General features: G+C 41.3%; 2 protein-coding genes across 19 annotated transcripts in view; one reads left to right on the top strand and one right to left on the bottom strand.

Annotated features, from left to right (window-relative positions):
- fam83b (family with sequence similarity 83 member B) overlaps positions 1–12,459 on the bottom strand; it is a 360,421-nt gene that overhangs the window by 28,242 nt on the left and 319,720 nt on the right. The window lies entirely within an intron of this gene.
- dst (dystonin) overlaps positions 1–12,459 on the top strand; it is a 155,304-nt gene that overhangs the window by 139,099 nt on the left and 3,746 nt on the right. For 12 of the 18 annotated variants that reach the window (XM_079513097.1, XM_079513095.1, XM_079513098.1 and 9 more), the window contains 14 exons: positions 197–356; positions 462–656; positions 2,058–2,186; positions 2,844–2,987; positions 3,453–3,641; positions 4,258–4,384; positions 4,580–4,746; positions 5,472–5,634; positions 6,379–6,533; positions 6,661–6,735; positions 6,983–7,000; positions 9,400–9,517; positions 10,699–10,815; positions 11,820–12,019. In XM_079513097.1, coding sequence (XP_079369223.1) covers positions 197–356; positions 462–656; positions 2,058–2,186; positions 2,844–2,987; positions 3,453–3,641; positions 4,258–4,384; positions 4,580–4,746; positions 5,472–5,634; positions 6,379–6,533; positions 6,661–6,735; positions 6,983–7,000; positions 9,400–9,517; positions 10,699–10,815; positions 11,820–12,019 — 1,957 coding nt within the window. Of the gene's footprint in view, positions 1–196; positions 357–461; positions 657–2,057; positions 2,187–2,843; positions 2,988–3,452; positions 3,642–4,257; positions 4,385–4,579; positions 4,747–5,471; positions 5,635–6,378; positions 6,534–6,660; positions 6,736–6,982; positions 7,001–7,865; positions 8,625–9,399; positions 9,518–10,698; positions 10,816–11,819; positions 12,020–12,459 lie in introns of those variants that run through there. The other 6 variants (XM_079513101.1, XM_079513093.1, XM_079513099.1 and 3 more) reach the window with 5 other exon arrangements.

The following is a 12,459-nucleotide window of genomic DNA, read 5'->3' as shown; positions in this document are numbered from 1 at the left end:
CTGATCTACGAGCTCGCTGTGAGCGTGTAGATCAGTTTGGCAGTTTTTGCCAAAGATACTTGTACTTTAGATGTAAAAGGGGAGGGGACAAAGTACAGACCCCATGTCAAGTACTCGGGGCTCCATGCAATTGCGTGGTCTGTCATGCAATAAACCGCCCCTGAGCTAACTATTACTGTGTTGTGCTTTTGTCCAGACAAAACAAGCTTGAGGAGGCCCTGCTGTTCTCGGGACAGTTTACAGACGCGCTCCAGGCTCTCATCGACTGGCTCTATAAAGTGGAACCGCAGCTGGCTGAGGACCAGCCAGTACATGGAGACATAGATCTGGTTCTCAACCTCATCGACAGCCACAAGGTAGAATGCTACAACGTGACGAACATCTCCACCATTGTTCCTCCTCTGTACTAGTCGATGTCCTATAGATGTAACTATAATATGCGCTGTGCTTGTGTTCGGTAGGGCTTCCAGAAAGAGTTGGGGAAGAGGACGGTGAGTGTTCAGGCCCTTAAACGTTCAGCCCGGGAGCTGATTGAGAGCAGCCATGATGACTCCTCCTGGGTCAAAGTGCAGATGCAGGAACTGAGCGTGCGCTGGGAGACGGTGTGCACTCTGTCGGTGTCCAAGCAAAGCCGCCTGGAGCAGGCCCTCTGTCAGGTAAAACACGTACCACATGTATAATCACTTTCAGAATAGATACAGCATGAAGTCTGTTACCTCACCTGACTACTGATACAGTACAGTACTGCATGTCCAATATGTGCATTATTATGTGAACCGCATACCTATTGTAATGTACCATTGGACTCTTAACGCTGAATTCACGCTGACTAAGCGGCGAGGTTCAATGTCTACTATGGCGAGGAGCGACTGCTGCTTTCACCGCTGTGGCCCAAGACAAAAAAAGCAGAGTGGCACAGTTGAGAAAAGATGCTGCAGTACAGCGAGACAGAGCAGCAGAACCGGTCCAGAAGCACGCTGTGCTCTGAATAGGTTATGGACTAGACCTATCGGTACTAGAATTTAAGTAATCCATTTAGTGACTAACAATTTACAATTTACAATTTAGGCATTTAGCAGACGCTCTTAATCCAGAGCGATTTACATTAAGCAAGAACAAAAAAGCATGGGAATACATCACATATGTAAAATGCATTTATCAAGAAACATGCGTAAGCTAAGAACGTAACTAGAACATATCTATATAATGACACTATACATATAAACTATATGTATAGTAAATCCAGACTAAATGGATTACGGTCCACTGAATATTGATAACAATGCAGTCGTAGATGTAAGCTAGCAGTTGTAGATGTGAAATTCATCAAGTTTAGCAACTGCATGACAGATGTCTTGCTTAAAATATATATGGTTTATATCGCTTACAAACAACTTGCCAGAGACGTGCTGGACCACAACTCGCTTATTTACGAGGGTGTCACTCATTCTTTGGACATGCCCATTTAGCAGAATTCCTCAATACAGAAATTCACTCGCCGCTGCTGGTGTGAATATATCGTAAAGAGTCTTAAGTGCTGGTGTCCAAGGCTGTACACATGTTTTGATTGATTGATTGATTGATCGAATACTTACTTTAAGTTTGCAGAAAAAAATGCACAGGAAAGTACAGTTAAATTCAAGGTCTGCTGAGAGAATTTAAAATCAAGAAAGCCTATGGCTTGTTTCCATTGGGGTCCTTCATACTCAATTAATTGGAGTTCTTGCTATTTACAAATTACAATCATACACCTACCAAGTGCAATGTCTATATGCAGTATTATGTACGATGTATTTCCACAACGTTTGCCTCTTTCTTACGTAATTTTTGGCCAATCCGGTATTAAAAAGGTCTTAAATGTCCTTATTGTCACTTTAGAAATATGCAGATACCCTGTATATACACTTATACTGTACGTTTGTTTGTTTACTGTTGAAGCTAATAATCTTGGGAGTAGGGACCCCCCAAAATAATTTGGGGGGGTGAGTCCCACTTCTGTAACCACTGGTGTATGTGAACTAGGCGGGTCAATGAACAGACTGTGATTGTGATCTCAGGCGGAGGAGTTTCATTCCACCGTTCACATCCTGCTGGAATGGCTCGCGGAGGCGGAGCAGAGCCTGCGTTTCCACGGCAACCTGCCTGATGAGGAAGACGCCCTCCGAACACTGATAGAGCAACACAAGGCAAGAAAGACCCTTGGACCCTTTTCCATTTGTACACTGAGGATTTATCATCAATTAACAAAACAAACAGATATGTCCTCATGCATAATTTGGGGAGCGTGAAGTGGCTGTATTCTCGAAAGTTGTCTAGCACAAACAAAATGTAGAGGTCACCAATATCGGTGTAACACGAGTGATGATGATGCTGCCAGCAAGCAAAGTAGGGGGGGAGGACTTGTTTTTTTGTGTATTGGCAGAATCTGCTTTGTTTGAGGTTGTTTATGAATTAATGACAGATTGCTATGCAACCAAAGTTTCTACCACTTTAAGCAGTGTAAATAACAAAGATTTGTATGGGTATTATTTTCTTTTTTTAACGATGTGGTGAAATATGCTTCCATTCTTTTCTCATGAGGTATTTCGAGAAAGGTGTTCACCCTGAATCTGTCAGTGTGAACACTGACAGATTCTACAAATTCACATATTAGCCAGTAGAGTAATGGCTTACATTATGCTCCATGCTGATGACTCCATGACAGACCTTTTTCTTAGCCGTGATCTCATCCAGTTCAAAATAGCCTTTCTTCCTAATGTTAAAACAGAAACAAATATTTTGCCTCATGGTTACGCTGTCTCAAATGTAACGTTTCTGTTTTTCTGCTTATAATAATTCTGAAGGAATTCATGAAGAAACTGGAAGAGAAGCGAGTGGGCCTGAACAAAGCAACCATTCTGGGGGAAGCTATCTTGACCATCTGCCATGCAGACTCCATCACCACCGTCAAACACTGGAACACCATCATCAAGGCCCGCTTTGAGGAGGTCCGTTGACACCTGTCTGCTTTGTACCCTGCTCATCCTGTTGAACATGGGCACGCAATATGGGTTTTCAAAAGTTTTCAAACGTGTGTGTGTGTGTGTGTGTGTGTGCGTGTGCGCGTGTGCGTGCGTGCGTGCGTGCACTACTATTTGGTAATATACGGTATGTATATATATATATCGGTAGTAAATCAGTCGTTTTCGAACCCAGGGACCCCAGAACAAAAGATTTGTCTAAAAAAAACACTTTGAGCGGTGCACACCGCTCCAATGACTGGCTGCGTGTGCCCCTATGTATGTCTGTCTGGTATGAATAGCTGCAATACCGCTTGGTGACCTAAAGTGGCACTGTTGAGCAGTCAACAATGACGATGAATCTATCTTCTAGTGCGCGCCTGATCACAGCGGATGGACTTCCCAGCTTTGATCTGTGTGTGCATGTGTGTTCTCCTTTTTTCTGTGTACCAGGTTCAGGCTTGGGCCAGGCAACATCAGCAGCGTCTGGCTACGGCCCTCACTGAGCTGCTTGCCACGCAGGAGCTTCTGGAGGGGCTGCTGAGCTGGCTGCAGTGGGCTGAGACCAACCTCAATGACAAGGACAAGGAGCTCCTGCCACCGGAGATGGACGAGGTCAAAGCCCTCATAGCAGAACATCAGGTACAGTACAGAAGACATCACTGGGGGGGTCGTTTTTACAGTAATGCTCACAGAGTTAGGTTTGGTCTCAGAAAATGGAGGGAGGTTGATAAACAGCCCAAAACGCACATCCATAACCTAATATGCTGGGTGCCGGATCAATATAAGTTATAGTTCGAGACAAAAGAGTCCACACCATTTTCTGCTCCCAGAAATATTGGTGTGCAGACTCTTTTTTTCTTGAACTTGGTCTCAGAAAATACCTTTAAAATTTGCCACAGTAAATGCTGATGAAAGATTAATTTATCTCTACTACACCTTTGTCCAATGTCTCAATCAAGTTTGGTAATGATTTTCCACCTCTGTGCTTTTTCAAATTTGTATTTCCATGGACATTTTCTGTAGTAGACACAGCAGTCAGCAGATAGTCATATATTGATAGACAGACCTTTATTGATCATGCAGGGGAAGTGTGGTTGTCATTGCAGTGCAGCAACTTGTGTAACACTGGACAGATACAGCTAGAGATACAGATACTGTAACAAATAATGCAAATAATACAAATAAAAAGTATAAGCAGTTTAAGTCTTCATTATGAAATACAAACTTAGAAACGTATTGTTGCACAACCCTGCAGATGTTCATGGAGGAAATGACCAGGAAGCAACCTGATGTGGACATAATCACCAAAACACACAAGAGGAAAGCGTTGGAGCCCCAGATACAGTCGCACATCCCTGTGCTGGAGAAAGGAAGGAATGGAAGTAGGTGCCACGCGAATACCTCATAAAGACCATGACCTGAGCCATCTGCCAGACTAGAGCGCTGAGTCACAAACATCCTCATCCTGTCTTGTTTCTCCATTATGGCCACTGTGTGGGGTGATGTAGTTTCTAATCTATCCCTGTGTTCTCTTCTTCTTGTTCTACATCATAATGGTTTGTGTTTTCCACTTAAAGGAAAACGTTCGTCCAGCACACAAGCCATGTATCCATCGTCTACACAAGCTCACATCGAGACCAAGAACCCCAGAGTCAACTTACTGGTCAGCAAATGGCAGCAGGTGTGGCTGCTGGCGTTGGACAGGAGGCGTAAGCTCAACGACGCCTTGGACAGACAGGAGGAGGTAATGGCGCAAACCCCATGACCCATCAACATTGACTTAGTTACCGTTTGTATGTAAAGAATACCTCCTCAGGCTTGTTGTATGACAAATAACAGAAATAGCAGATCTACAAGCTCATAACAATGTAATGCTTAGAGAGCTTGTAGAATTGCTTGCAATTTTTGCTCGTTTTTAAATTAAGATTTTTAAATTTAGTTATTATCAAATATGAAAAATGAAATAAAAGAAAGGATCAGTCTACATTTCCCAAAAGGAAAAAGCAAAGCAAAGCAAAGTTACTATATTTACCCAGGGTAACTGGACTAAGCATCAGATACTTGTTTACAGCCAGGCCCTGCTCATAGAACATTTCATGGTAGTGGTTCAATGCGTGTATTTAATTCAGTCTGACCAGTAGCAGGGATAAAACATGCCGATAAATACAAATGACCAGAGGGTGGAGATGGAAAGCAGAGGCATGGCCCCCTCCCCCGTCCCAAGCCCCCTCATCAAATTAAAACCTGTTTATCGACCCATCGTCACTGACTTGGTTATTATTGGTATTATTTCATCGAAATGCTTTGCATTTCGATGAAACTGCTTTGCATCGAAATGCTTTGCATTTCGATGAAACTGCAACAGATGCAGTTTCCTTAGTACATGAAAGCACATTTTCATAAACACATAGTGAGAGGTCTGTAGTTGTCTCGTTGACTCATGACACATTGTCCTTTTTGACCTTCCAGTTGAAGGAATTTGCCAACTTTGACTTTGACGTGTGGAGGAAGCGATACATGCGCTGGATGAACCATAAGAAGTCCCGTGTCATGGACTTCTTCCGTCGAATTGACAAGGATCAGGATGGCAAAGTCACCAGACAGGAGTTCATAGAGGGCATTCTCTCCTCTAGTAAGTAAAGTTAATTGCGCTACTGATTCCCAATTTATTTTGTACGAATATGAATACAGGTGTGCCTTGAGATTTTGAATTTCCCTGTGCCTTGGCCCTTGGGGACATGTGAACTATACACTTCACTGTACTGCACCGTACTACACTACACTACACTACATATAACCCAAATCTAGAACAATGTGCCTCTGTCAGGGGCACGGTGGCACAGTCGGTATTGCTGTTGCCTCACAGCTAGAAGGTCCTGGGTTCGATTCCCGCTGGTGATGCTGTGGGCGTGTTCCCTCCTCCGTGTCATCAGTGCCCATACCCGAGGCGGGGTTGGTGAAAGGGCCTTTCTGTGTGGAGTTTGCATGTTCTCCCCGTGTCCCCTAGGGTAGGTACCCTCACAAAAAAACATGCAGTAATCCTGGTCTCTAAATAACCTCCTCCTGGCCAGCCAGGGCGCCTGATGGAGGGGAAAGGAACTACTCGGAATAACGTGTTCCTTCCTCACGCTACGTCCGGCTGGGGAAACTCCCCCCTATCACGTGAAAAGAAGCAGCTTGGACTCCTCATGCATAGAAGGAAGCATGAGGTCAGTCCGCTGCCCCCCCAGGTTGGCAGAGGAATTACACCCAGGATTACATTAGATAATTGACACTGGGTGAAAAGAATGGGTTGCAAAATTGTGGGATAAAAAAAAACAACTAAAAACAATGTGCCTGACTGCTTCTCATTACTTTAATTCCTGCCACTTCCCAGAATTCCCCACCAGTCGCCTGGAGATGAGTGCTGTTGCAGACATATTTGACCGGGATGGTGATGGATACATCGACTACTATGAGTTTGTGGCAGCTCTACACCCCAACAAAGAGGCCTACAAGCCACTGACAGATGCAGACAAAATCGAGGACGAGGTAACATAAACTCGTAAAGTGTCTTTGACCTGAAATGGAAATAATTGCTCCTAGATAATGGATCTGATAATTGCAGCAAGGCGACATGATTCCGGCTAAATGAAGTTCTCTTGTTGTTGTTTTTTAGGTTACACGTCAGGTGGCAAAATGCAAATGCCCCAAACGGTTCCAAGTAGAACAAATTGGTGCCAACAAATACAGGGTAAGGTCATTCTATCCTCCCGCTATTATTACCTGATAAAATCACTGAAACCTTAGAGACATGTTCAGACAAATGCAAAGTAATATGATGCATATCAAATGTTTTACACCATGATACACCTCGATAGTATAAAGTTACATTATTCAAAACATCGTCAGGGTAACAAGGCAAGTGTTTTTTGAACAACAATAATGCTTCATGGAGAAAACAACCTAATAAATGTTTGTATTATTCCTCACATCACCAGTTCTACCTTGGAAACCAGGTACATGCCCACTTGTTTGGTGTCTTTTTAACGTGGTTGTGTGTCTAATCAAGCCTTATTGGTATTTTCATTTTACCATGTTTGTTTTCCTATTAACGCTCACTGACGTTTGCAGAATGGAACTCAGAAGTAGATCAAGCACAACAAAATTATCACGTTCACTGCTCTCAATATCTTTCACAAAGACTGGCCACTTACTGTAGCTATATTATGGATGAAATGTAATCATAATATGAATGGCTGTATAACACAGTACAAATGTCAAATCACCTTTGTTGAGATGACTGTTAAATTATCACTTTTTCTAGCGTTAAACAAAAGCATCACAGTAGTGTTTTCTAATTACTGCATCTGCTTTTGAGTTTCAGGACATAATAATCTTAAAGTAGGAACATGACATGTATTTTTAGCCCAGTAGTTTGGAATACAATGCTTTATGTGTGCTTGGCTTCGCTGCTTTGACATCATGGGAATGATTTTATCTCTACAATGGCTGACATATGTTTGTGTAACTGACACTATTAATTTATGTGATTTTCTTTTTTTTTTAAATAGTTGGGCAACCTTGTGTTTTTCTTTTTTTTCCTTTTCTTTTCTTTTTTTCTTATGAATACGTTGTTTATGTTGCTTATTGAGTTGACAATATTGCATGTTGCAATGTAGGATTCATTACTGGTTTGGGGATCTGGGCCACATGCTTTCTGAAGCTTGCTGGTTTAAGAGTAGTAGTAACGTTACTGGGAGATGTTGGTGAGCTAGGCTGGGCTAGTGGTGAAACAACTGCAGTAGTGTGTCACTCAGTATATGCACTAGTTTTTATAATGCTGTATTTCCCAACAATGAAATGAAATCATTCTTTTAACAGTTCGGTCTGGTTCACTGCTTACATGACTCCTTTATCGGCGATGAGACAATAGCAAACAGGGAATTTCAAAATCTAAACCCTCACCAACACGTTGACGTTTTGGAAAGCTGTATTCTGGTAAATAGTTATTCTTCAGCTGTTTGTTTATTTTGTGCCTATTTTATTTGAGATCATTATTCAAACTCCATACTGTTCTTGATCACGCAAATCACCAGTGGCATTAAATCATTTTGTAAAACAATCATACAGAATTCAAAGACTGACCAGTTCAGGGGAGATAACAGGCACCTGTGGAAGGGTCATCCGTGTTTGGTCATGTCTACGTTGGTGTTGGTGATGAGAGCCATCCCTCATATTATGTTGTGCTTGGTGTGCATTGGTCATGCATCAACGACAATGCATCCTTTGAATATCCAGTATGATTCCTCCTAAGTGCAACTAATTGCGGAGTTGCAAGAGATTGCTGCCTGATATGTTTGTTTTGATTTTGATGTGCTGTTGTCATGATGTGAACATTTCTGACAGGAAGCATGCGGCCGTGATTGTTGTGTGCTGTAATGATGTTGTAATTGATGTCGTCTTAATGCACAGTCAAATCCAACTGGCTGACTTCTCTCATCTTTTATCTCATGAACTTGGCAATTCACCTCCAATATCTATATATCTTACAAAGTGTCTCTGATGTTTGCCTCAAACATTACTAATTGATACAGAATTCCAAAAGCCTCTTTTTGGATAGTGAAGGCTAAAGAACATAACAATAGTGCCCCCTGGTGGTATGATGAATTGCCTTCAGTCTAATGTTCTTTCTTAACAGGCTCACCCTACTCTACTGTAGGAGTGTAGGACCTGTGTGTAAACTGGAGCCAAATACTGGTTTCGGGGCAATGCCACCTGGATCGAGAATATACTCTAAACTCTTTTAAATATTTTGTCCAATTAACACAAATGTTATGATGTTGAAATTACAGTTCCGCCATAATCCCTTAAGACTACGCCAAAGGTGTATGTTATACTTTTATTAGGTTCTGGATCATTGTATCATAATAATTATATACCACTTGACTAATACTGAATAGATTTTCACATCACATAATTTCCAGTTATACACTATATTCACACAAACACATTGAGAAGAAAAAAACAACAGTTGGATTGACCCTCATGTAATTTGTGTCTTTGAGAATGAAAACTTGATGGTGTTGTGTCAAAATCCTCTTTGTCTACATACTATCTGCAATAGAAACAGAAAATCCTAAATTTCCTAAATGTCTTTGAAAGTTGTTCATTCCTGCATGCAAATTACATAATTCCTCTGAAACATTATAATGTATTTATCACAAAATCATAGATACTGTAAAATCTAAGCTAAATCATAGTAATGAAAAATCAACTGCTCCAAATCAGCCTAGTTTCAAGTGTCTTGCATACTAGCTTCCCAATCCAGACACAGTGAGGTGTTCAAACCAAGTGTGTGGGGGTGACATTTCACACTTTGCCCTCTGCCTTGCTCCCCCTTCCCTCCCTGCTGTAGTTCGGAGACTCCCAACAGCTCCGTCTGGTGCGTATTTTGCGCAGCACCGTCATGGTGCGTGTGGGAGGAGGTTGGATGGCTCTGGATGAGTTCCTGGTGAAGAATGATCCTTGCCGAGGTAAGGTCACGCCTGCGTGACTTCACACACACGTGACTTCACACACACGTGACTTCACATTGCAACACACAGTGGTGTAAAAAAAAAAGTATCCAAGTACATTTACTGGAGTACTGTACTGTTTCCAGGTGTTTTTACATATACTGGAGTAATTCCAATTCTCTGTACTCTTACTTCTACTCCGTTACATCTCAGAGGCAAATTATACGTTTACTCCACTACAGTTATTTGACATTTTTGCTTACTAGTAGTTATTTTGTAGATTTTGATAATTATTATAAAACATATATTAACCACTTTAGCGCTATATACAGTTTGTCCATTTGAAAATAGCCGATCAGGATTTTTGTACATTTCAAAACTTGTGAAATGGGACATTCTGCGCAATGAGTAGTTTTACTATTGGTACTTTAATATAGACATAATTTATGCCGATACTTTTACTCAAGTACATTTTGAATACAAGACGTTTACTTGTAACAAGGTATTTCTACATTGTGGTATTGATACATGTGAGTACTTTTCCCATCACTGATGACTTCACACACAGAGGTGCTTCAGTGCAAATTGCAATACATGCCTGGTTAACAACTTGTTGATTGCAGTATTTATGACACCATGTCCATTAAATACAGATTTTTATTTTATTTGTTTATGTGTACTGTTGAAGAGTTGAAATGGTCTGTTCATTATTAACTGATCTTGTTTACATTTTAGGAGGGTAAATACTGTATAACCATAAGCTTGTTCTGATCCTTAAAAGAACACAATTCCTAGAAATGTGTTCATTATTATCTACCTGTATTTCATATATGTCTAGGTGACTGTATTGCTGTACTATAGTCCTTTGATGTTTTTTTTGTGTACTGCGTTGACTGGAGTCCCCCAACTCGGATATTGTCTACTTTCACTGATTGCTCACCCAAGAATAGGGGCACTAGGGTTGCTATGGTTAACCAAATAAAATAAAATGGTATAGGCACTGTAGATGCCATTTTCAGGATAACACACTACATTACATACAGTATATGTGATTAATGGTAATAAGTGCATAAAGTAAGGCTCTGTTATGTAAGTTTATTACTGCATCTCTGTTTCTACTTTAATAATGAATAGTGATGATTTTGTGTCTTCTTGCTAAAAAGTCGAAAGTCATTTCTATGTTATATCATTTCTTCCAGTTCACCACCACGGGAGCAAAATGTTGCGCTCGGAATCAAATTCTTCAATCACTCAGTCTCCTATAGGTTGGCAAATCACACACTTTCTGTCCTTGCTCCATGACCCCACTGACGGTGGTATGTGTGTCGGCACATCCGGATGTGTGCTTGTGTTTTGTGATCTCACAGAGAATGGTGTTCCCATAAAACCAGTCCATTCACAGTGGAAATGATGGCATGCATGCTGTTCAGTCTCATCATGTTGTTGAGTTGCTCAATACATCTGTGGATCCAAACCTCACTCACTCACTCACTCTCTCTCTCTCTCTCTCTCTCTCTCTCTCTCTCTCTCTCTCTCTCTCCTCTCACTCAGCATGTCACAGCAGTTCTGTGCACAACTTCTTTTTGCAGTGTTGTTTTCACATTTTTGCTTGACAATCACACTGTTTTATTAAGATAATTTACGGTATAAATGACTCAACGAACTTACAGGTCTGGCTAAGGTTGTAATATACACTTTTTGGTGATTTTTGGTGATTGCTTCGGCAAGGAGTTCCAAAAAAACAACAAATTGAAATGTCACTCTTTGCTATGATTATTAATTGGATTGATGATTCGAGGTAATGTAATGAACGATGATTATTTTGTGTTGTCATATCCGACTGTTTCCTCCTGCAAATAGCATTTTCCATTCTGTTCTCATTCGATATCGTGTAGATTTGGACGCCGATTTTTTGGGATTTCTAAGCTCTTACAAAACCAAACAAAGCAGCATTGCTTGTTTTGGTTGATGTTGTTTAATGTGCTACACAGCTGCAGCCATGTGTTGATGGCATTCTGTTTGACAGAATGAAACTGCATGTGTTTTACCATTCACTGTGTTTCATTATTTGCATAATCCCACATTATCAGTAAAACCTGGGTTATCCTTAGTTGCGCACCAATAGCCAATCTACAAGCTTGCAACGCTTGCGCAAGTATAACCCAGGCTTTACCCACATTTGTTTTTATTCATTCTAAATACCCAGCTTTATATGAAGCAGAACTTGGCTGTCCATCCACATCCATTCAAACTATAGTGTACTCTGTTACCAACTGTTAGCTATTACAAAATAGTACTAATTCTGAATATCATCTCTTAGCTAAAGGCAGAACCAACATGGAGCTGCGGGAAAAGTTCATCGTCCCAGAAGGAACCACACAGGTGATGGCGAGCTTCCGCTACCGTGGTCGAAGGTCACGGCCGTCGTCCAGAGGATGCTCGCCAACCAGGTCCAACTCCAGCCACAGCTGCACTGCCACTGCCCCCCCGGCGAACCCAGTGGCACCCAGTACCCCCAAAGTAAGTCATTATTCCACTCTGAAGCAAGTTACTGTATGTTGTGGTTTCAAGACTGCAGGCGACAAGTCATAAGTCATCAGTCATACACACCAATATTCCCAACCATGTTTTCCTTTAATTGTTTCTGTTTGTCCTCCTCGCTTCATTTTGTTGTGGTTTTCTGTGTTGTAGTTCATGTTCCTTCACTTCCTGTAGTTTTTATTTTATTTTGTATTCTTTAAGGGGGATGAAACCCTATGGCTGATTTTGTAGTTTGTTTTCCGCGTCAGGTTAAAAACTATGGTAGAGAACAAACCGACAGGCTGCAGCTAACTAAATTTAGGTGTGGCATTATTGTCTATTGCCTTTGCTTGCTGGGGCAAACATTCTTGGGTAAACGTTCTGTGAAAATAGCTGATCTAGGGCCAAAATAGGAGGACTCCGGTCAACTAGTATATTAG

The sequence above is a fragment of the Electrona antarctica genome (assembly GCF_951216825.1).
Source record: "Electrona antarctica genome assembly, chromosome: 10".
NCBI classification, from domain to species: domain Eukaryota; kingdom Metazoa; phylum Chordata; class Actinopteri; order Myctophiformes; family Myctophidae; genus Electrona; species Electrona antarctica.
This window is presented reverse-complemented; position numbering and strand designations above follow the sequence as displayed.